The following is a 25,293-nucleotide window of genomic DNA, read 5'->3' as shown; positions in this document are numbered from 1 at the left end:
CGGCACACTAGTGTGCCGCGGAACAGTGGTTGAAAAACACTGGTCTAACTGACGTAAAACAGGAAAAGTTTAAGGAAACGTTTCTAGAAAATTTTCTTGATTCTCTTAAGTTTAAAGGTCACTCTCCTTAAGTTTCCTTAAATCAAAGGGTCTTAACTATTCAGTGTCCACATGTAAGCTGGAGTAAAGCTACTGTAAGTCATGCTGAAATACATAAAGCAAAAGGTCAGGCGAAGGTCTTTAACATCAAACAAAATGAAAAGTCAGATTGTTTAAGAAGTGACCTCCCACCTAACAGTTCAGTGCTCCTCTAGTTTTCTTTCTTTTTTTTTTTTCCTTATTACATACTTGACCTTAAAAAGAACTTGCAAAGAACTGGGTGGAGCATCCACATGTTTTCTTTGCAGGGAAACCAGGTGTCTGCTTCACTGGCTGCCAGCAGAGGTTTCCAAAGAACCCAGTCACAGCACATCCATGCAGATACATGCAATTGTTGGAGAAACAAATCAGACTCCAGTCACAGTGCGTTGTTCTGGACACACATTTGACCAAGTTTGTTTTGCATCTTCCCATTCGCATACTTGGCATTTATAGACATCTTGTAAGGAATCACAAAGCACATCAAGTCTCACTGGCTATTGGATCTGTCTCCTTGAAGCGTCCTAAATGCCCTCACTGATAAATGTGGAACAGTAAATCTGTCTCCATGCACTCCAGTGCCCTCACTTTGTTCTGCTGCATGTGTTTGTGTGAGCTGTAGATGTAATAGGGCTGAGATCAAAGGTGGTCAGTGTGCAGAGGTTGTTTTAAAAGACTCTTGCATGTGGCTTGAAATGCACTCACAAACATAGATGTACATTGTGACTTTTATTCACTCTGCGGTGACTTGGATCTCTAAATTTATGGTCTAAATCTACTTAAAAGTTACAAGCAAGGAGAACTAAACTTAGCATGAGAGCAAGGGATGGGCAGCTAGAAAATATTTCTTGGATGAGTCTAAAGGAAATACATCTGAGTCAATGTAAGAACCACTCAGGTCAGGGAAGTTGACTAACTCAAAAAGATGTTTACAGCATTCTTGTCTAATTTAAAAAAAGAAAAATGGTGAATGTGAACCAAATGCTGGATCACTTTTCTGATTTAATCAACCAGACTGGTACAATTACAAAGACAGACATTTTTGTTCCCTGTGTAAATATAGTTCCTACTGAATGCAAATTTTTATATTTTAAGATTTAAAAAAAATAAATAAAAATATGTTAAAATGATTATTGTTTAATCACCTCCACAGCAGCTGGCTGTACTGATCTTCCTCCATAACAACCCATCTTAAATTCCATATAGCTCTGGAAGCTATCATTATTTTCATAAAAAAAAATAAAAATAAAAAAGTAAAAATATTCTTTCAGTTGTAGCAGAAAGTGCCAAAAAAATCTTCAATGATAATTTATCAAATTTATGCTTTTTATTTTTCAATTTATGTCTCTTGGATAAGTTGTAGATGCAGCAATTCCCAAACAATCACAATTAAACTGTTCTGAGCTGCAATAGCTAAAAAAGATGTAGCTCAATTTAACTCTAATTGTAGACGGTGGTAAGAATAGATAGTATCTTAAAATTCTATACATTTCAACATAGTTTGTGCATACCTAGGATTTTGAGGGTGTAATTATTTCTATTCTATTCTAACTTCACGTTTCTTTACTTCACACACAACGACATTTCGGGATGTTTTCAACTTGAGGTTAAATTTAGAAGAAAACCATATATGTACCGGTAAAGACCGGACCATTTCTATGTTGACACCCTTGAATTAAAAGAAAGTGTTTTCTTTTTTACCATGATCAAATGTTAACAAACTTATTGATTCCCTGTGGAGCTACCTGAAGCATCGCATCATTCCCCTAGTGAGCTAACATGAAAGCCTGTGTTATTTTAACGCGCTTTTGTCTTATATGATTTATTACTGTTGCTGGGAGAAACAGACAGTCCTGTTTTCAGTTTTGCTTTCAATACTTTGGTTCACTGAAAGAAAAAAATGCACCTTGGCATATTCACTGGCGGTGAGGGAATGGATTCTTATTTACAGTAGCAGCCTAGTGGAAAGGACATCAGGGAGCTGCCCCTTTCAACTCCATTTTGTACTATTGGACACTCAAACAGCAGAGAATCAAGCGTGTGGTAGACAGCGAGGAAAGCGAATGCGTTTCCCCATCAGCTTTTACAACGCATGAGCAGCTGGAAGGACATTCAAGTTAGAGGATAAATTACACTGGCCACATTTCTGCTGTTTCATCTACGCCTGAGCTGAAGCTTATTCTTAGGTTATAACCTAAAGAATATTCTCATGCAGCAATAAATCTTTCCTTTAGATTTAGTATCGCACTTCTGAACTTGCACGCTTCTACCCAACAGTTTTAGTATTTTTCTTAAGAGATTTAGCTAAAGAAATGTCATGCATGTATTGTTGTGACACAATAAATGCTTGCGTGGGAAACTACTAGATCAAATGGGACATATCACATGTAAATGAGTGTTACCAGAGCAATCTTCCACAAATATTGAACAATTATGAGAAAAATAGAAAGCAGCTCCAAGGAAAGCATTGTAGCTGGTTATTTACTGAGGTAATTAGTACTTAGTAACCTGCTTTTGGCTGCTTGACCAGACATGGTGCTTGCAGCTTGTCTAACTCTGAATTTAAAACATTGTTGCCTTACTAAATGAGTGACACACGTTCAGTTTCCAAATTATAGCTGTCCATGTTTGTTGTGACAAAAAACACTTCTAAACAGTCAATTTTGTCTTTTTTTTTTTAGTAAAAGAAAAGGGTTTAAGTCTTCTTTCAGCCAGCTGGAGGTCAGTGAGCAGCAGTGAAGGAAAATCTTCCCAATGGGAATAGCTGGAGTTTAATGATAGGACTGATCTTAAGCTTCTTTCTGCTTCTCCATTTTTGCCTTCACTCCTCTCTATATGCTGTTTCTGTTTTAGTTTCCTGTATGGATTTTTGTTTTATCAGGTCCACACCAATTTATTCCACATAGCCCAGTACCTCACGACTGCCTTCCTCGCCGGTTTTCTCTTTGTCTCTCGCAGTTTGGCTTGTTTTAGTCATTAGCTGACATCCTGATAGCATCTCAGACACCTGTTCTCCCCTTCCAGTGCTGCTTCTCCTCATTCTCTCCCTCTAACTCTTCTTCCTTCACACTTTTTTTTGTGTGTGCCTCCTCTCCTTCTCCTTATCTGTTCGACAGGTCTGGAGAGAACAAATTAGACCTACTAAATTAAGCCACACGCAGAGCTCCAGTCTAGCTTGAGGGGATTTATGTGTGTGAGTGCGTGCGTGTCTGTTGAAGATAGAAAGATGCAACGCTCAAACTCAAATGCAGGAGCTCTTTAAAAATTGGGTAAAACTGATCTAATGAGAAGGGCCTCAAGAATTGGTTTCTGTTCGTAATGCAAAGGGTTGTGATTATTTGACCAGAGGAGAGATTACAAAAAAAATTGAGGGAGGAAAGGGGAAAAAAAAATAAGACTCTGAGAGGGATAGATAAGAAAGTTATTTGTGGTTTACACAGTGGCAGAGTAAGTAAGTAGGCATATTTAGGTCAGAGCTTCATGATGGGGGTCTTTCACATTTCCCTGTCATCATTACAGACTGAAAGGTAGCACTCAGCACAGGATGATTGAGGGTATACCCAGCTGGTTGACTGGAGTCTATTTTAGAGTTTGAATTTCTCCAGGTGGTCCTTCCCACAGTCCAGACTCATAAGTGACGCAGTTAATTGGTGACTGCAGATCAGAAAGTGAGCCTGAGTCGCTGTCTGTCTCCCAGCATTAGTCCTGTGATTCACGAGTTTAGTTTCCAACATGTAATCTGTTTCTCACCAACTACCAGCTGGGACAGGCCTGGGACACGTCTGCACCGAGGTGCATCCATCTTGCCAGCTGGAAAGTTAAGAGCTATGGTTATTCAAAAAATATATAAGAATTCCTATAAACTCATTAAAAAGCTAACTAAACAGAGTTTTTTTTTTTTTTTTGTAGCTTGATAGTAAAATATTGATGAGAAAAATGCTGACTGGATTGAAGTTAGCAAAGGCCTATAGACTCAGACAGCTTAAACTATCTTTTCCTTGTTACTATAAAGCTTTAGACAGACCAGGTCGTCCCAAATAGTCCTGCCACACAGCAAAAAATACTATGTAGCTCCACTACAGAGCAAGTGTATAAGTGCGGTAAAATCCACAAGCTGCAGCAGTTTTGATCTTCCACAGGGTGAAGTTTTCTTTTGGTCAGAAAGCAACTTTAATTTTAAGTGAGGGTCTTTATTTAGAATGGTGTGTAGTAACACCTCTGCAATATGCTCTAATGGTAATATAAAATGACACAAAAGCTAAATGTCATCAGTAGTCATAAGCTGCAGTAAGACATCTTAATACTTTAGATTATACTGGAAAAATAGAGGAATAAAACAATTGTCTGTTATGACATATTTTTTTGTTTGTTTTATCTGCTCTAAAATTTCATGTTGATTCAATATTTTGTCCTCGATGTTAATCTAAAAGTCATGTTTTATAATTTCAGTGTGTGCTGGGCTGAATCGCAGCCTAATCGTAAATATTAAGCGCAGTGAAATCAGGCGGTGGCCAGACTCAAAGGGGTTTCGGTTTGATTGGCCCTGACTGGTGACAGACTGGTTGGAAAATAAAATCCTGACATTCTTTCAGTGAGAGAAAGAGAGAGAGAGAGCCATACCTAAGCACTAACAGGCTGCACTGACAACAACACTCCTCTGTATCAAAGCCGCTGTTGAGGAAAGAAGACTCAAAGTATTGGGATCAAAGAGCTGCTAAAAAAAATGAAGCCAGAGGAAACACGAAAGTTAGAAGAAGCTTTTTAAAATGAAACTAGAGGCGTGTCAGCAGTCCATTCAGGTAGCTACAACAGGGGGCCAGACTTCAGAGGCTGCTTGGCAATTTGAACTTTTACTGTCTGGATATTGTTTGGTAAAACGAGTCATGTGCCACAGAAAGTCAATTGACCAGGGTCCTGTTTTAAAAAAACAGGCTGAATAGAAGGCAAACACTGTGAGTAAACCTACTGGCTACTGTGATACCAAGGATTTTCAATTTCAGAACAAGTGGCATCAATCAGACAACTCAGTTCTGAGTCAAGTTAGCTGTGAGTTAGCTAGCTGTGAGTTAGCATTTCCAAGCTAATTCCAAGAATTAGCTTGGAAATGCATGAGTGTGATTTGACAGAGAAGAAAAGTTGTGCTGATTGTCTGGAAAAACTCCGCAGCTGGTAGATTCATGCACCGCTCTGTTCAGGTTCAGATTTATTCCAGTACTAAGGGGAAAGTAACAACAAAGATCTAACTTCGTAACATCTTTGCAGCCAACCTGCAGATATTACTGATGCCATACAATAACAATTTAAGTATAACAGTAACTTTCCTGCCTGCATCTCGTTAGCATAAAAACTAAGAGAAGCAAAAAAGAATTTGTCCTTTGAGTGATGTGGGGCTGTAATTTTAGTGAGTTCATATATTGACTCAATAAACATATTACCGGTAATGCTAACTACACTTATTGTACCAATCACCAAGACAATATACTAAAAATAGTTAAGATTTCCTCCAAATCATTTACAGCTTTTAAATTACCTCTGCTTCTAGAAAAAAAAAAAATAATAATAATTATGGACAATCCACTGAAAGAAGGCTATAAAAAACTATTTAGAAATAGGTTTTAAACTAAAATTTGAATTGTCTACACACAGTATTTGCAAAGCTTTAAAATAGTCAGGTAACGATTGTGGAATATATAGAGTTATTAACATTCTCATTCATTACAACATCAATTTGCTAACATAAAAATAAAAAAAAATAATCCTGCCAGATTAACATTTGATGAGAGAGGCATCTCCCAGTATAATTATAATCAAACTATTTCAAATAACTGTTTTAAGAAAGTAATATTTTTGTTCATGTTTTCTTAAAAAAGAGTATGTTGAAAAATGTATATTATTTTCAAAACCAGTGAAAAAATCAAGCAAACTGTAAACTGGAGAAGTTAAATTCTTTGTAGATGTAATAGGTTTATGATAAGGATACCATAAATACAGATCTGTACATTATAATATTTTCTATATTATAAAATATAGAACATTATTTATTTAGTGTGTGTTTATTTACAATTTATATGTATATAATTTACTTTTAGGAGTTGGTTAAAGTGATTTTAGTCAATTTGAATGCATGTAGCTTAAACATTTTCCTAAAAGGACAAATTGTTGCAAGAGCAACAATGAAGGTTTTTTTTTATTATTTCATATTCACTCAATAAAGAACAAAAATGACACCACAAATGAAGGCTCATGAATAAATAGACATACTTTCTCTTTCTTTTTGGTTTGTCTTGACTTTTATTCCTTCTTGTGACTCTTTCTTCTCAGATAATAGACAGAGCCAGGAGCTCTTCATCTCTCTCTCTTTTTAGCTTTTACTAGGAACCTTCTTTAATGCCTCTTTGACTTTCTGCTGCTCGCTCTTCCCCTTTAGCCCGTCGATTACAGAGCAGAGTAACATCTTACATTCAGAGCCTCTCTCTTTGTTCTTTGGGCTTCCTGACAAAATGACAAAGCAAATCTCCTTATCCATTCACTTGACAGTCTCTAAGAGAACAGCTTTGCATCCTCCAGACGTCCCGTCCTATTTCTCTTGATTTCTCCCCTTCTCTCAAATGGATGGACAGGAAAGGCTTGGCTACATGCTACAGCTTGGTATTTTACAGAAAGCTTTGCTGTGACCTCTGCAGCACTTCATTTCATCGTTTTGTTTACTGTTAAATCCAGTCGTAAGTGCTTAAAGACAAACATGTTAAATTAAAAACATATTTGTGCTGTCTCTAATAATCGCAGCTGTAACATGTGAGGCTTCCTTACCAGCAGTGAGTAGTAGATTTTGAATCCCGGCTTTGCCACAAAGTAATCGTCCGAATTGAAGATGATTCTGAGCATGTTGGATTTTGAAGTCAGACTGGACGGTGCTTTCTGCCCACACCAACGGCCCCAGTTTATAGTGTTGGTCTGTGATTTTTCCTCCACTTCAACAAAGTCATAACTGAAATAACAAAAAAAAAAAGAAAAAAAAAAGCAAAGACAAAAATGTATGAACAGATCAATTCATGGCAGCAGATGGAAAAAGGCTATAAGATAAAGAAAACAAAAGAAAAGACCAGTAGCTGTGTTTATGCACAGAACGATGATTTACTACATTAATTGAAATTGTTTGACTGAAAACATAGTACAAGATGTGATAATTAATCCTGAAATGATGCATTTATAAATATATAAAGACCTCCATGGCATTACATTAAGACAATGTCTTAACAACACTAAGGTGGTTCTGCTGGAAAAGTCCCATAATGCACGGTGCATCACAGTCAAAACTGGAGCCCAAAGCAAAGGGAAAAGGTGGCTTGGTGTGATGAATCACCGTTTCTTTTACATCATGTGTTTGGCCGGAGGGTTGTGCATTGCTGACCTGGAGAACAAATAGCACAGAGATTTACTTGGGAAGAAAGGCAGAGTTATGCTTTGGGCAACGTTCTGCCAGGAAACTTTATGTCATCCAGTTCAGGAGGATGCGATCTTGACACGTACCACCTACCTTAGCGCTGTTGCAGACCATGTACACCTATTCATGGGAACGACATTCCGCTATAATTGTGGCGTGCCACAAAGCAAAAATGATTCACAACTGCTTTGAAAAGCAAAACAAACTTGAGAAGTTAAATTGGCCTCAAAATTCAGGAAATCTTAATCCAGTGAAGGTCTGATCCATGAGGGTCCCAAATCACAACTTTAGGAGCTTTTAGGGCCCATTGCTAACATCAAGATGCCAAAGCAAACATTCAGGGGCCAGGTGGTCGTAATGTTATGCCTGATCATGCCTGATAGAAACAGACCAGAGTGGATCAAATGCAGCCCACGGAGATGTTAGTGAAAGACCAAAAATGCTGCTACAGACAGCAGACATAATAAAATCTATCGCCAAGATTATAGTTATGATTATGTTAAAGATTTTATTCATTCATCATTTAAAGGGAATGCAGATATAATATTGTAACACATGACAACTTAAAAACAAGTTAAGTATTTCCAATTTTAACTGGTTGGTTGTTTTTATACTGGCTGGGTTTGTGTGGTGTAATGTCAGTTCTTATAAGTCAAAGTACCACATCATGAATGTGAAATATTGGTGTGAAACTACAGGGCCAATTTTATTGTGCTCTCAAAGCTGCATAAACACTTGTTGAATTATTGTGTTAGTAAAGAAACTGCTGCGTTTGGACAAGGAAGTCCAGCACATCATTTCATATCGTTGTCACTGGTGCAGGAACTCTGCAGACCCTAAAGCCAGCCAAAGTTTAATTAATGTGACTCATTCTGAAAAGGGGGTTTGCAATGACGTCACAAACAGAAACCTGCCGGCCAACCTGAGCGACGAACAATGAAAGTAACTTTTTCTCCCTTCCATGAGAAAAAGTACGAATTACAAACGGTTTTACATTAGACTAAAGCTGCTGAATACATCATGTGTTGACAGAGAAACACACAATGTTTTTACCTCTACTAGATGAAAAATGCTGTTATTAATGGTAAGGTGAACATTTTCCTTTTTTTACTTGGAAGCTCAGACCACAACTCCTACTTAAAACATTTGATTTAAAAAAATACCGTTTAGTGGGCTGAGGTATTTCAAAAATTAAAGTTCAAGTAGTATAAATACTTTTTTTCAAGGCATTTTTTTTTTACAGATAAGCTGGAAAGTAGCCAAGAAGATACAAGTAAATCACTAGTATATTGGACTTAAAGCTCTAGTTTCAACTACTGGACAATTTCCTGCTGAGGACACATCTCTAGATCATGTTTGCTCCCTGCAGCATCTGGCCACAAATCTACAAAAAAATACATATATTGTTTCTTTAGTTGGTGGACTAAAACACCAACTACAGACCCAGCTTTTGTGTGCTCTTCAAATTGTTTTGTGTAATGGACTAAAGTTCAGGAGACATCTGTAGCTAACACTAAAATCTTCTGTCTATTTTAGATTAGATGCCAAAGTCAAACTGAATCGTATGAGAATCCTATTTGAGTTTGTTGTTTTAAAAAAATTTCTGGACATTAAAAATATACCTCCTAAATTTGACAGTAATCTGACAACTTTACAGGCATTTTTCAAGCCATCAAGCCAAAACACAAAACGATGAAAAGAAACTAAAACTCACTCGCTTTTATGTACACCGTAGTTATATCTAATGTTAAATCAAAATCCAAAGTACTCAGCAACACAGTTTTTCTCCTTTTCTGAGCCTTAGATGTTTTCTTCTCCTCTCTTACTATGACTGGATGATTGTCTTTCGTTATGGCGCTTACACTGACAGCTGAGTTACATTTTGGGATTAAACATGTTTTTGTTCAACCATCAAACTCTTTAAGGTTTTGCCAAAAATAGGAAAATTTCCCTCTAAACATTTGTCACATCCTATCAATGAAGAACGTTCATTGGAGTGGTATTACAATCACACAGGGAAATAATCCAAACGTGGAAAGAGCTTCAACTTTTAGATTGACATTTTATGCAGAGTAGATTTTTACTTGTCCTTGATGTGTTACTTTAAGCCACTCTCTCCATTACTCAGCCTCAAACTTTTTAATCACTTTCGTCTTTCAGACAACTTTTCTCCATTACACATGCCCGTTATGCACCGGTGCTCCCTCCTGTTTGTCCTCAGTATCTCAATCTTCCTTTGCCTTTCTCTCCTTTTGTCTCTCTAAGGGTACATTATGTCTTACTCTTTGTCTTTCCATATTATCTGCCGTAATCATATAATCTGAATTCCATCCCCGCCATCTCCGTCTGTTCTCTCTATCTTCTTTAATCTTGTGTTTTACCTGCACTTTCCATTCGCAGGCTCCTCCAGGTGGAACTGTTCATCAAACTGAAGGTGGATGAGGTTCCCAGGTGGCGCTAGCAGTTTCCATGACAGACGCAGGTTGCGGGGATAAGCTTTGGGGTAGTTTGGGCTGAAGATGACGCCACCCGCTGGAGTCACTGTGATGTTTTCGTCCTTGTGGTACAAGTCTGTGGCAGGGCGATTGCTGTCTGTTAGTGGTTACAACTGGTAAGTTCATCCATTTTACAAACACAGAAACGAAATATTGGATGTCGGCAAACATCAGCAGAGAAAACTAAAACATGCAAAAAAATAAATAAATGTAGCGACAAAGAATACGTGATACATAAAAACAATAATGGCTGTGATTTCAGTACTTAAACATTACACTTACTCTCTGTATGCTAATCTTCTACAGAAACCAGAAAATAAGTTTTAAATTAACCTCAATGAACAGTGTGTCCTTGCTAAGAGACTTATTGGGAGCTTTAAGAAGATTATCTGTCATGTGTTTTCTGATACAAATATACTTCACTCTTCTAAAAATCAATTGCCCACAAAACTGTGTTCTTATAATTACCCAAAAACTCTCACATGCACCCTCCCAAACACGCAAACACACACACTGTCTGTCAGAAGGTCAGGATTTGTGCTGAACTGGGCTGACAGGGCGATATTTTCTGACTGCTGTGTGGGTTTTTTTCTGCAAGAGAGCTGAATCCGTAATCAAGGTGCCGCAGCAAGCACCCCTGAGAGATGATGATGAAGCTTCCGCCTTCTCATCTACCGCTTTGCTGCAAACTTTGCCTAAATTTTACTCCTGTCCCACCACTCAATTTCCTCTCTTAGTGTATTTTTCTTCTCATCGTAGCTATTCTGATTATACTCTGATTCTCTGACACGTTCATCCAAATTATAAGCACCTAAAGTTGCAGTTGGTGCGAGAAACAACATGTCATACTACAGTTATACAGCTGTGTGCTTTGGTGGACGTGTCAGTGTATGTGGGCATGCGTGATGAAGATGAATTTGTTTGTAAAGGAAATTTTACACTCTGTTGATCAGACGCTTCAATGTGAGGCTCCCCTCAGTCATGAAAGTGCTTATGTATCAGAGAATTTCACTCACTAATGTCTAAAGGGAATTCAGCACAGCTTACAAAAGTCATTTTGGTTAACACACATGTTGCTGTTGCAAGCAGAAAGGTTATTTTATGCTCCACATAATCTGTGTCATGCCAGGACTGCTTGGGTGTTGTTTGGGTCATAAGCTAGAGCTGCACAACATATAGAACTTCAATCAAGAAATCAGTGCATGTGTACAAATTAAAAAAAAATATATATCATAATGGATTGCTTGGGAGCTATATTTGTAGGCCACAACATTTTTGGTACTATCTAAATGTAATGCATTCACTTTCTGCGTACTATTGTCATATTGGCCAGTTGGGTACTCTCACTTCTCTCTATGATCACCTCTGTTATAGGTGGCATTGTCCAAGACTCAAAGCCTCCTCAAGAGTGAGACAAAGAAAAGAGTGAGGCGCATCAACTGCAGCCACTATTGTCAGTAATATCACAATTGTTAGCATAATAAAAGGTAAAAATGTAATCCTTATAAAACTACAGCTGCAGTTCCTCTGGGTGTTCCTTGTGACTTTAACCATCAGTGGTATGAATTTATTTATGATCATATCAAAAAGAAGACAAAGAGTTCAAGAGAAGAAACTGTGCAAAGATATTTATACGGCACCTTTTGGCTGTTGCTACAAAGTCGTATTATTGACCCCTAGATAAATGAGAAATGAAAGTATATATTATTTTATATTCCCAAATTTTTTTTTTCAGACTGCCTTTGTTGGTTTTAATGGAAAATACTTTATTAAAAACTATTTAGTTCCAGCTTAGAGTAAAACCACGCCACTATTCAAGCTACCAGATATATTTTATTTTTTTAATTTCTTGTCATTTTTCCAGATGCTAATACTTTATCTTTTAATCATATTATGAATGAAAATAAGGAATGGTCTCATCTATTTTGGACATAAACAATTACAACAGTGGATATATTAATCAAGAAAGCACATAGTTGTGATCAAGACCTGATTTCTCTTAATTCGTGGGTCATTGAACACAGCTCATCAAGCAGTAAAATATGTTCCCTCCAACCATCTGTTCACTCTAGCCAGAAAATTGCACTCTCTGTTTAGTGGCCGTATTTGTCATTTGGGGGCAGTGATTCTTCTGATTTATCTGAGTGGCTGGATTTTCCGCTCAAATGCGGTGACAGCCAGGACTGGACTTGGCCAGACCTATGTGTTCTCGGTTAATAAATGTGGCCACGATAAGAGCTATGTGCTCTCTTGATTAGTATCGTGATTGCTTAATGCGCTCCTTAAGGTTTTTGGCAGGAATGTGACGCCATAATTTTTCCTTGCAGACAAATTCAAGCTCAGTCACATTAGATAATAATATTTGAAGATGGATTTTTAATTCTTTTCACAAATTTTTAAATGGATTTGCGTCCGGACTTTGACAAGGTCCTTCTAGCATATTAATATACTTTGATTTAAACCATTCCTTTCTACCTCTGGATGTGTGTTTCAAGTTGTTGTCCTGCTTGAAGGAGAGTCTCTTTTCACTTTAGTTGGTTTTTTTCCTTAACCATCCAGCATTTAAAGTGTAACTAACCTCCAAATCAATTTTTTGCTGATAAACCGTCTAAATAGGCTGTTTAGGGTTCTATCTTTATGTTTCATCTTTATGTTTCTGTGTGATAAGTCTCTTATCAACACAGGAAAAAGAAGATTCATTTATCACTTGTTGGTAAAGTTTCTAAATATAGTGACAAAGTTTATAAGTAAGCAGAAGTGCTTCTTTTGCTCATCCCCTCACTCGGCCGTGCCCCTCCACTGCGGTGTTAGTTAAACTTTAACTCCATCCATGTTCCCATGACCTCTAATTAACCTCTCCCACTTCATGCTGAAGACAAAATCATCCCCATAGCATCATGCTGCCACCGTCGTGTTTCATTGTGAGGGTGCGCTAGTTGAAATTAAATAACAACAACATAAAGAAATACAGTTGATCTGTTTGAAAAAAAAAAAGAACATTTTATTTTTCTCCCTCGTCATAATTCTGCACCACTTTGTGTTTTTCTATCATATGCAATCTCAAAAACGTGCAATTTATATTTGCAGCAGGACAAAATGTAATAAAAGACAGGTACTTAAGATTTTGTAGAGCAACTACACTTGAAAATCAGTTGCGTTAAAGCACACTTGAACACACCGCAGTTCTTCAACTAAACAAAGTTAATATCTTCAAAACTTATCTAAAGGTTAATTTGTTTGCTGCTGCAGAAAATCTGGCAATGTTCTATTCCTTAGAGTCTGACTCACACCTTAAATACATATAAACACACCGACTCTCTCTTGTTTTTCTTTCACATGCATTATCTGACTTCAGCAATTAGACTTTAAGACTCCTGATCTGACACTTAAGTAACTGTGACAATGATGATGCGTGACTGTGTGGTAAATCTGCATGTGTGGTGGGCAGATGGAAGATGTACCAGGTTTCAGGAGAAAAGTTCATGATACTTTGTGCAGATTTGCATGTAGGCTTGTCAGGTTGGTTTTACGTGGGTATTTTCTCACTAATTAAACTTGGCTCTCCCACCTCCAGTGCCAGGGTGTGATGTTCTCTGTGGCTTCAAGATCTATTTCTGATCCAAGTGCCAATCACACTCTAATCACCCAGCAACATGGTGCATCAGAGGCTGAAAAATAGCTCTCACGCTGGAGAGTACAGCAGGTCACACTGAAGGAGTTGGTAACAAAGGACATTAATCTCTTAAGTCTCTGATTTAGTTGATATACGCACGACTTGAACTTGCTGAAGTCATACAGTGATGCAAACATTTACCCAGTATTAAACATCAGCCATTTTTAATAAAAGTGTCTGTTCTGTGCAGACCAAACACGTTTTTATTTCTTGACTGACAGTTGATACGTTTCCACTCAGGAACAAACTCCCACCGGATAATGCCTAAAACAAGGCAACCCAATTTCTTCTGTCTCTCATCTTCTAGCATATCCAGTCTGTCTTTCATCTTCTTAAACTAAACTTTTCTGAACCACAAAACAAGCCAGCAGTGCTTTTAAAATCCCCTCTTTCAATTGTGAATAACGCCATAGGTAAATGGTGGAATCTTGATGTTTGCCTTCTTCGTGATATTCATGCAGGTGAAACAGGTAAAAACAGTGAAAAACATTTGAAGTAAATAAAACAACATATATCTTCAAAGACCAAATTTATGCTACAAGAGAGCCTATATTCTGCATTTTTAGAACTTTTGCAACAAACTCCACAAACTATTGTTTTTTTCCTGATTTCTTTTTATCTCTGTACCAGCGGTGCCCAAAGTCGGTCCTCGAGGGCCGGCATCCTGCATGTTATAGTTCTCTCCCTGGTTTAACGCACCTGCATCAAATGATGGCTCATTAGAAGGCCTAAGAGGAACACTGATATGATGAAAAGGTCGTTACTACCACCAGGGAGACAACTAAAACGTGCAGGATGCCGGCCCTCGAGGACCGACTTTGGGCACCACTGCTTCAATTGTGCTTATCTGCAGCATAACATTTAACATTTCTCAGTTTCTGTTCAGAACGCTGTGATGTGACGTACCTCACAATCACAGCATATACATCCAGTCATCTGTTGTTTTAGCGGGGCAATATTCAATGTTCTTACAAATCATTTCAGTGTAGTTGGGTCAAAGAATCAATTTCCGAAGCCATGATGATCACAAATGGCTAGTGAGATAGAAGTCACCTCATCAAGAAATATTGCAACATGTCAATATTGCAAGATATTGTATGACAAGATCTATTACACGCCTAAATCAGAAAGCTATTTCAGTTTCAATGACAAATGGAGCCCAAGTTGCTATTACCATTTATTACCATTTGACAATTTTTCACATAGATTTCCTTACTATTTGGGAAAATTAACTTGTAAACTGTATGACTCATGTCAAAGTGCTGGGGGTTCACAAGCTTTCCAAAATAGTTTTGCCCCATTCCGCCGCACAGGATTGATGTCACTGAGTTAGCTATAACAACCAATGGCAAAGTTACTGGGCTACAATGAGCAACATCACAATCACAGCACATCATATCAGTAGCAACTTGGAAATGGAAACAGTTGTCCTCCAGACTGTGCATAGCTGAAGGACTGCTATACTGAAGGTCTTACAATATAAAAATAAATCAGAAAAAGAAAGCCAGCTTGTGAGTTTGACAAAAATCAATAAAAGCAGAATACAGAAAGTTATTTTAAAATCTTCTCCCGTCTTGTTCTCGTGAACTGAAAGTAGTGCCTTGTCTCGTCTCGTGACTTTTAAGCATCGTTACACCCCTATTAGCATCTGTTCAGCGTTATATGTGCGCCGTGTTGTAAATGTGCATTGGCTGTAGATGTGAGAGTCTTTACTTCCTCCCTCTGCGTATTTCCACCCATGAGAAACAACCAAAGCCCTTTCCATCTGGCTAAATGTTGGCTCAATGCATGTGTGAATGCATATCAAGTGTGTGTGCCTGTATGCATCGCTGTGCTGCTTATCAGAGCTCCACTGTTTTGCCACTCTCTCATGACAAATCAGCTTTAAATTTCCTCGCATTTTTTTCTGTCACGCTCACAAGAGGCATGTAGAAAGGAAGAAAAAAACACACAGACATGCACACAGTTCAGGAGTGGAGCTCTTGCATACCGAGGGGTGTCAGCTTTGGTCAGCATCAACTATCGCCCCAAATGTACTTGCAACTGCTTTTCCTTTGGTTCTTCAGTGTCTCCATCCTGCTCCATTTTCACTGCATTTTCCTCAATAGTTTGCTTAACCCTTATGCCTGAGTGACAGGACCCTACACGTTTTAGAATCAATATGTTTCGGGGTTACTTTTGTCATTTTGGTTTCGGTCATTCATTTCTAATGTATTTTGTATTTTAATTGAGTTCACTTAATGATTTCAAGGTTTATATAAATAATTCTACATTTAACATATTTAACATTGCTAAAACACTTGAAGGCTGCACAGTGGTGCAGTTGGTAGAGCTGTTGCCGTGCAGCAAGAAGGTTCTGGGTTTGATTCCCAGCCCTGGTCTTTCTGCATGGAGTTTGCATGTTCTCCCTGTGCATGTGTGGGTTTTCTCCGGGTACTCCGGTTTCCTCCCGCAGTCCAAAAACATGACTATCAGGTTGATCGGCCTCTCCAAATTGCCCCTAGGTGTGAGTGTATGCATGGTTGTGTGTCTCTGTGTTGTCCTGTGACAGACTGGTGACCTGTCCAGGGTGAACCCCACCTCTCGCCCAGAACGTTAGCTGGAGATGGGCACCCCTCCCAACCCCACTAAGGACAAGGGTGTAAAGAAAATGGATGGATGGATAAAACACTTGAGACATTCTGAAAGCTGGAAGAAAACTTGCACAACAGCAAAGGAAAAATATCTATCTATTTTGTGTGTGCGTGTGTGTGTAGGACCATTTCAGCTGTATATCTTGCAGCCATTATATATTGGTTGAGAAAACATAATATATTTTTGAATTACAAGTAAAACTAATTATCAATATGCAAGCACACATGCAAGAGACAACACACGCAGAAACACCAGAACGATGAACGCAGTAGGCTAGTGGCAGCTTGATAGCATAGCAAACGTATAAAGTTATTAAATAGGCTAAATTGATGATAGTTGATTATAACTAATGAGACATCTTCTTTCACACAATATTCACGGATGACATACTGACACACATTATAAATAGGGTAATGTGAGCATAGGGGTGATGAATAGTAGGAGGCACTAAAGCAGTGGTTCTTAACCTGGGTTTGATCGAACCCCAGGGGTTCGATGAGTCGGTCTCAGGGGTTCGGCAGAGCGTCTGCCACGGAGGTAAAGACACACTGTGTAAAGTCGTGATGACGCCCCGTTTTGCCATCACTTGCTCCAGAGGATCACGTTACATTGCTTAGCCAATCAGCGCTGCGGGAAGGAGTTCCTCTCTCAGCATGGATTTGAACTTCAGTAAAGCTCAACGTTTTTACCAAATTCTATAGTCTCAATCTGCTCCTTAGTCACATCTTTTCAGGGTTGGTACTGCCTCGAGTGGCGTGGGGGATGTAATACAACTAATATAATAACATTAATAAATCAGAATACTGCAAATTATTTTCTGTGTCGGGGGGGGGGGGGTCGGGGAATGGGCAGATGAAACGGGGGGGTTGGGTACCTCAAAAAAGGTTAAGAACCACTGCACTAAAGTAATGGAGGAAAGATTATTTCCAGTCAGCATTTTCTGTATTTAAGAGCTGTTTGTGCGTGTGTAAATGATATGATCAATATCAGAGACACAGCATGGATTAGGTGCCTCCCTGCTCCTTCCCCTCCTGTCATTTCCTCACATACACACACAAACACAATCCAGTGCGCAGCCCTCTGAGAACACACCGTGGTGCAATTTTTTTTCATTTGAATCGTGTTGTCATTAGATGACAGAGCTAGAGATGGAGAAGCAGAAAAGAAGGCTCTCATGGGCACAAAAACACAACAGGGAAATGATAGATATATCATAGGAAATGATAATAAAAAAGCTTTTCAAAGTGGTTGACAGACAATGGTTGTAAGTTACACAGGTCGGCATAAGTTACTATGAGAAAAGTGACAAGTCCCTGTTGTCCTGCAACTTTGTGCTGTATTTACTATCATGACACAAAAATAAAGGTGTTTATTTGTGGTTCTTCTGTAATCACTTCTTTAACTATATGATGAATCATAAAACACATAAAATGTTGGTATTTGAAGTGATAAACTTGAGTTTAAATGTCGTGGCTCAATTTAACACTGCAAGATACTTCACTGTTGTGATAAGTCTGACCAGATGAAGTGTGTAATCTAAATATAATCTAATTTAAAGTGTCATGTTTTATGTAGTTAATTGCTGTGTATTTTGAACACACTTTACACAAAGTTCATGTCTCTCAGCTGCGAGGACGGACAGAAACAAAACAGAGAAAGAATTAGGACAGGTGAAGGCAACAGGTTGATGTAATATTAAGTGGAAGAGTAGGAACAGTGACTTTATCCAAAGTGACACAATATTAAATATTTATTCTTTAAAAGTGCGTTAGCAACATCTGTCATTTGTTTAAAACCATTAAAAATACCCATTTGACTTAGCAGAGAAGAATAGAGGCCTGACCAGGTTAGAAGTGATCTCTACTGAAAGCAGTGCTGCATGGTCCATTTCCTTTCCTGTCATTCCTGACAAATGGGTGAGTGCCAAGGGACATAATAATTTAGTGTTAACATTCTTCCATAGAGTCCAAGCCATTGCTCAAATGTCATAGTTTTACTTTTCCACAACAGAAAATGTACTAAGAACTGTGTGTTGCTACTGTAACATTTTACTAAATTATTATATATTTGTTTTTATTTGAGCTAATCACCTGAGATAGTGCACAATTTAAAGTAAGAGTCTAGAAGTGCCTAATGAGGTGTGTTTTAAGTCGGTGCTCAGCTGAATGGATTGAACTGGATAAAATTAGCTCTGGCTAGTGCTAACCTTTCACTAAGGCTTCACTAACTCTTTCACATAAAACAAATACACACAACTGAGGTAAAAAAAAAACCCTGAAGGTATCAGATAGCCTTTATTGTTAAAAAAATAAAGCAAAGAAACAACCTAACCACGTCATTTCTGACCCTCCTGCATTAAGGTTTAAGAGTACTCTGCATTCATATTTCAAAGTACTTTAATTACTACATTAAAACAAAGCATGCCATATGTTGTTCAACACTTATTTCTTATTCAGATTATTGGCCTATAGTGAACTTTGTATATCATTCTTAAGGCGAAGATGCTAAATGTTGTAAATGTGTAGTGTAGGTGTTGCAATTATGTTGAAAGTGTTTGGATTGCGACTTTAACATGCTTCCCAACAATCTGTAAGTGAATTTTAAAGAAATCTGTGAATTTCCATATGAATATGGGAGGCATGTCCAACATCAGCCCTGCCATGGAGCAGCAAACACCATCAGGGCTTTTGCTGACAGCAAAGCACAGTTTTGCAGTAGAAGACCCAACTTCAGTTCGGAAATGTCCAAAAATATCACTAATTATAGGAGCTCATTCCCCCAACCTCAGCAAAATCCTCCACCTGCAGGCGGCCTTAAAAGCTTCCACTGCAGGAGTGAAAAGTAGCCGTTGACACTTCCCACCAACTCGTCTGCATCACACCCTGACCCGAAAGCTCCCCGTGCATCCTCCATCCTCTTCTCCTCTGACCTCCTCTCTAGACTTACAATCACTGAAGATTTAAATATGCTTTATTTAGGGTCAGAGGACTGAGAAAGTTCCAGAAAGAAGTATTTTCTTTCATACCCGAGAACATCCACTGACCAACTGGCCCCTGTCATCACCCAGATGTTCGACAAGTCTCTGAAGCTGCGTGAAGTTCCCTTGGGCTCATCCCTGGTCCCCAGGAAACACATTATCATGGGGCCTGCTGCCCTTGACAGTGGAGATTAAGGTGGACTTCTGCAGAGAACTCAGCAAAATTTCCGCCCCTCACTGTATCCAACAACACTTACCACCCTTTCTGGAGGCCTAATCTGGCCCTCACACAAACACCATTTGGAAGAAGGCTCAGCAAGAGACAGAACATTTTCTCCAGGAACTCAAAAAGTAAAACCTTTCACATGAGCTGCTGATCATCTTCTACATTACCATCATTCAGTCTGCTCTGTTTTTGCTCATAACTATTGCTTAGCTCATCCAGAAAACTACAACAAACAATTAAGTTTGCAGAGAAGAACACTGAGGCTGACCTTCACTCCATCCAAGACTTTAACATGTCTAGAGTCAGGGAAAAAAATTTAAAAAGCCAGCTAAACTGTCTGAAAACCCCACATATTCTGGACACAAATTGTGTCCAAAAAACATCCGCCATGGAGACAGTTTCTCTATCTCAGACCATATCCTTGGTGAGTAAGATTAAAACAGCTCATATCTGAGCTAATTTAACCTTGTGTTTCTTTTTTGGAAAAAAAAAAAAAAACACTGCATTTATACACACATTTACAAAAACAAATTTTTATTATATTTCAAACGTCTTCAATGAGGGCAAATTAATTATTCACCAAGTGCACAGACTTGGTGAATAAAGCTCAACCTGATATGACCTCCAACTGTTGTAATTCTCAGGCTATCTCACAAGAAGCATTCACTTCTGATTGTTCTTACATAAAAGGAACAACATGGCTTGTTTAGTAAAAATGTACAACAGTGCATTCTGCTCAACCTTCAGACTGTTGAATGAGTATTGTTCCTACAATTAATAAACTTATGTATGATTTCCATAATTGTACATCAATCACTTTCCTATTTGTACTATCACTATTATCTTTTCCTTAGTTTAGCTGTCGTTTCCTCAGTCTTTGCAAAAATAAAGTTAAAGCTGAACCGTTGTCCTCAGAGACCCCCTGCCTGAGGACAATTTTGATTCAGTCAGAAACACTGTGGGGTGTTTGTCTCTGCAGTCTCTGCTTATGAAGGGGGCAACACCATCCGTGTGCATCTGTGTGGGTGGATGTTTTCAGCGTGACAGCATCAGCATGCGAAAAGGCTTCGTTGTGACCGCATACTTCTGTACAAAGATTTAAAAGATTTTTGTCCAAGAGCAGCTGCGTGTGTGAATTTGTGTGAGAAAGTGTGAATATACCTTTGAAGCCAAAACAAAGGCATTGCCCTGTGACACCGGCAGGCGAGGTTAGACAAACAAATGTGGGCATGACCAGAGCCATGTTTGCTCAGCATAAGAACCACATATGACAGAGCAGACATCCTCACAGGACGGAAACATCAGCCTAAACGGAGTCAGAATTACAACAACAAAAAAAAAGTTGATTGGGGATGATAAACAAGACCAGAATAGAGTAAAGATGAAGGGCAGTCACCTACTGGAGACAAAAAAAAAAAAAAAAAAAAAAAAAACACAAGAGGAGAAGGTGATTGAATGAGATAGAGAAGGACAAAGATGAAGAAAAAAGAAACATGAAAATGCATGTAGCATAGAAAAATGAAAGGAGTCAAGACAAGGGAAAGAACAAGTCAGACCCCAAGGGGCCTCGACGCTTCAAATGCTGTGAAGGCTACACCAAAGAGCATGTCTAAGGTTGACTCATAAAGAAGGCACGGCATTAACTGTTGCAGGTCCGTCCTCGAAATACCATCTATATTTGGCTCAGTGTCTCCAGTGTTTTGTTGCCATGTGTACAACTTCATTTCTTATTTTGCATTTTTGTCAAATAATGCAGAGCACCGCAAGATACCTATCAGCAAGTCACAATGCATTTACAATATTCTCCACTGCAGCATCTTTTTTTGCTGGTTCCTACATATTTGCCAGCAGGTTTCAATGGTCCTTTTGGGCCCGTTGATTAGCATTAGCATCCACTTAACTTCCACAAGGGCCTCTTAGACATCTGTGACTCAACACCTTCTGAGAGGGCAAATTAGCCTAATGGGCAGAAAAGAGGGGGATGGTCTGTTCTCTGCTAAAAAGGGTGGTTATAAAGATCAAAAAGGGTATATTTTTAGATAATTTCAGATAGCCTCTAAGCACAGCATTTTAATGAAGAAACATACTGAACACAAAGTCAGCCGTTGTATAAAATGCTTTAGTGTTGCTGAATATATTGTGGTAGAAACATCTGTCCATTGGCTGGACCAGCTTCGTCCTGTTCAGGTTTGACAGGAGTCTGCTAATGAATTACTGCCCTGTCTTCATTTTGCTCAAACTGTGACTAAGGTACAAGTAGGTCAGATAATTTTTTTTCCTTCCCTTGATTAGAACACAACCTGAGACTAAGGAATGATTAGGGAGCGCAATGTTCTTCAGAACATAACAGTGGCTGAAAGGGGATGTCTTATACATTTTCCAGGCACAAAGTGCCACTTTGTAGCACAGTCGAGTAACTATGTTGACTTCAGTTGTAATAAAAATGTTATGAAATACGACTTAAAATAAATTTGACTTCATAATTTACTGGCTAAGCTTTCTTTCTAAAACTCGGCCTTCAATAAATCATTACAACATCCCTCCTCTATTAACCCTCTAACAACGTTTTTACCAGGGTCGCACTGAGAAGTGGCTCATACAATGACAGTTTCACCAGGTGTTTTGCTAATTGCTGCTGGCTAGTCTGAAGGAGCTGAGGGAGGTCGTCGCAGGGGAGAGGTGCTCTGTGAGGCGGAAGCTTGAAAGCTTGAAAACTGCAGCTCCGAGGTGGAGCTTGAATGTAAAGTGCTCTTTAAATGTCTCAGACAATGGAAACTTGAAGCTGTTAAGCTAAAAAATGTTGATCTTACACAACATTTTTTCCCTTGCTCCTATGAATTGTCTAGCTTTATTTAACTGTTAGCATTTGTAACATGTTTAAAGTGTTGGCAATGTATGCACAGGGGAATGGGTCTCTTCTGCTCTTATTATTGGCGCCAGTTTAGCAGGAGTGGCTTATGGCAGCATTAGCTGCTTGCTCAGGACTGAGCAGGGCTGCAGCTGAGCTGCAGAGTGTGGTTGTCATACAAATCTCAAACAACACAGAAAAAAAAAGTCGCTAAATTCGTCACTTTTTGGTTTTTTGATAAAAAATTGTTAAGAGGGGTTTGAAAAGTCGCTAAGTTTGCTCATCCCCAAACTCACTGTCTCTTTGCTCCACCCACTTTGCTGTAATTTTTCAAAATTGGTCAGAGGTGGGGTGATACTTTCACAAGAGAGTTAGTTACACTTTAATTGTGCTGTTGATCTGCAAGACTGGAAAAACGCATGGAAACCTAGTATAAAAATATTTGTAGGTTAGGGGTTGAACTACAAGGGCCCTTTTTTTAACAGCTTGATGAATACTCTGTCATACCATGTTAGATCTGTTATGATTTGAGTTCACTAAAATAAAAAATAAATAAATAGTGATAATAAAATATAATTTGCTATCCATTTGAATGTTTCTAAAAACAAAGCTGAAATGTAATTCATCTAAAAATGTCCACCTTTCCCCAACCTTTGCAGTGCACAAAACTAACATGTCTCCATGCTCCTTATCTTCTGGCAGTCCACTTAGCAGGCACCCATCCTCTGCTCTGATGCTCTCCTGTTTAACACCTTGGCTGAGCTTGCTGAATAATGCAGGAAAGAGCAGCTTTGGCTGAGTCAGCACTGAGGACAGGTCAGTGGAGACACTGCGTTTGAACGACTCTGGCAGCCTGGTCACACGAATGCAGAAGCAGTGCACACACGTCTCACACACGCCACATACGCACACAAAATATTGTTTCCTCCACACACAATTAGCAGAATGCATCTCTGTGCAAACCAAAGAGACTGTGCTGGAATGCGTAATCAATATGGATTATAGATTGTTTTAAGGTCAACTCTCTTCCCTGAACTGGAATATGTTGTAGCTAGCCAGTTAGCTACAGCATCCTGTACATTATGGCAGTAACTTCAAACATAATCTACAAAGTTTTAGCAGCAAACCCTACATGCTGTGCAATTTATGTAAAAAATAAATAGATAAAAAAAACACTAGCACTGCAATGCATCATGTTTTGCACATGAAACTCCTGAAAAAAAGAAAACAACTCAGCAGAAACAACAAGTTGGTTAAAAGGATATTCTGGATGATATGCAAAGCTACAGTTAATTTGTACTTAAAATGCCAGGTTTTTGCATTTATCTACCTCATGCAGGGGTTTTTCCTCAAATGATGATTCCTTCAACTCCTCTTCCAAGTTTCCATTGTCTGAGACATTTAAGGAGCACCCTACATTCAAGTCAACACACTTAAAAGAATCTTTCTAATATTTTCTTCTTAAATATTTTTTTTCAGTTACAAACTATGCACATTACCACACACAAGATTTGCAGGAAAGTCATTACAAGCCTGTATTATGGTCTATTTGTATTATGAAAACTTTACATTAAACACAAGGGATGTGAATACTTTTGATACCCACTGTGCATGTTGTAACATGAGCAAACATAAAAGCATTACCATAAAAAAGGGAAGAAATTGGAAGACAAATAGCCAAATAAAGAGAAGAAGACATGCAGAAAATAGGAGGAGAAAGAGAGAAAAGGAAGCACAGAATGATGGATAGGGCAGAAATCCATCATTGCAAGGAAGAAAGCAAAGAGGGGGAAGTCTGTGGGTGTGGGTGTGGGTGTGGGAAGAGAGTTGAGGTTGAAGGAAGGGCCGGAGAGAAAGAAGGAAAGAATGAGGGATGAGAGAATCTTTTCCCTTTGTCGCCTCCCACGGCGTAGTGCCTTTGCTGAAACCTCATCGACTACATCCTCCCTGTGTGAACAAATATGTCTTTGCGGTTAAGCTTGATCAAGACTGTTGCCTTTGCATTATTCTACACTAACAAGTGTTACCGACTGTTTTCGCAAAATAATCCAGATAGTGTTTTTATTTTATTTTTTTCTATTACTCAGGCCTAAAGTGTGGCTGTGGTATAAATACATATCAATCAAAGCAGGGGGATTCTCTTCAGAAATCTTCAACATCTGTCAAACTGGCAAATGTCATGGAAACCACTTGGGACAAGATCATGCCACCTGCATTTTGCCGACCTTTTGTAGGCGTGAATATGTGCTACCATGAAGGTTCGTAGCTAAATTTTACTGAGCCTATCCTCACATTAGGAGTTGACATAACAGTGTATGAGCTTAGGAGGCTGTGAAGGTGTGTATGTTCACGCAGCTGGTTAGAGAAACACTCGGCCCCTGTTGACAGCTACTGCAGTCTGAACAGCAGGGCTGACGAGGACAATCAATTAGCCCTGATTTACACTCAAGCAGGCAAACAGATGTTGCCTTTACAACATGCAGTTATTTCTAAAGGTTTTGGGACCCTTTAGATGACCTATTTCAGTTGAAAGAATACAGTGTAGCATTTTTACCCCACTAAATTAAAAGAAAGTCCTTGCTTACTGAGCAAACTCAGTAAACTACACTGATGCTACACCGGCCAGAACTGGAAGGTGAAGCTGAGACTTTTTGGCTAAAAAGTCCTAGTCTTAAATCATGTTAGAGAGTGTTTATTGATCTTAAATCAATGTTAACTTATACTGAAAACAAACAGAGACCATTTCAGAAGCTTGGACCCAACATTAACACAAGGGCTTGCCTTATCTGCGACTGTCTTTATGACATGAGAGCATCACGAAGAGCGAGGAGAACAACTGAGAGATCAGGTCAGTTCAG

At 38.7% G+C, this 25,293-nt stretch overlaps 1 protein-coding gene across 3 annotated transcripts in view; it reads right to left on the bottom strand.

The window, feature by feature from the left end:
- Positions 1–25,293, bottom strand: part of pdgfd (platelet derived growth factor d) — an 82,080-nt gene that overhangs the window by 22,147 nt on the left and 34,640 nt on the right. For 2 of the 3 annotated variants that reach the window (XM_015052653.1, XM_015052656.1), the window contains exons 2-3: positions 9,964–10,174; positions 6,949–7,126 (exon numbers count right to left, since the gene is read on the bottom strand). In XM_015052653.1, the coding sequence (XP_014908139.1) occupies positions 6,949–7,126; positions 9,964–10,174 (389 nt within the window). The remainder of the gene's footprint in view (positions 1–6,948; positions 7,127–9,963; positions 10,175–25,293) is intronic. The other variant, XM_015052655.1, reaches the window with a different exon arrangement.

This window comes from Poecilia latipinna, unplaced genomic scaffold (genome assembly GCF_001443285.1).
Source record: "Poecilia latipinna isolate Pla-1442-1.1 unplaced genomic scaffold, P_latipinna-1.0 Scaffold1124, whole genome shotgun sequence".
Lineage (NCBI taxonomy): Eukaryota > Metazoa > Chordata > Actinopteri > Cyprinodontiformes > Poeciliidae > Poecilia > Poecilia latipinna.
The sequence above is the reverse complement of the archived record's forward strand: the minus strand, read 5'-3'. Positions and strand labels throughout refer to the sequence as shown.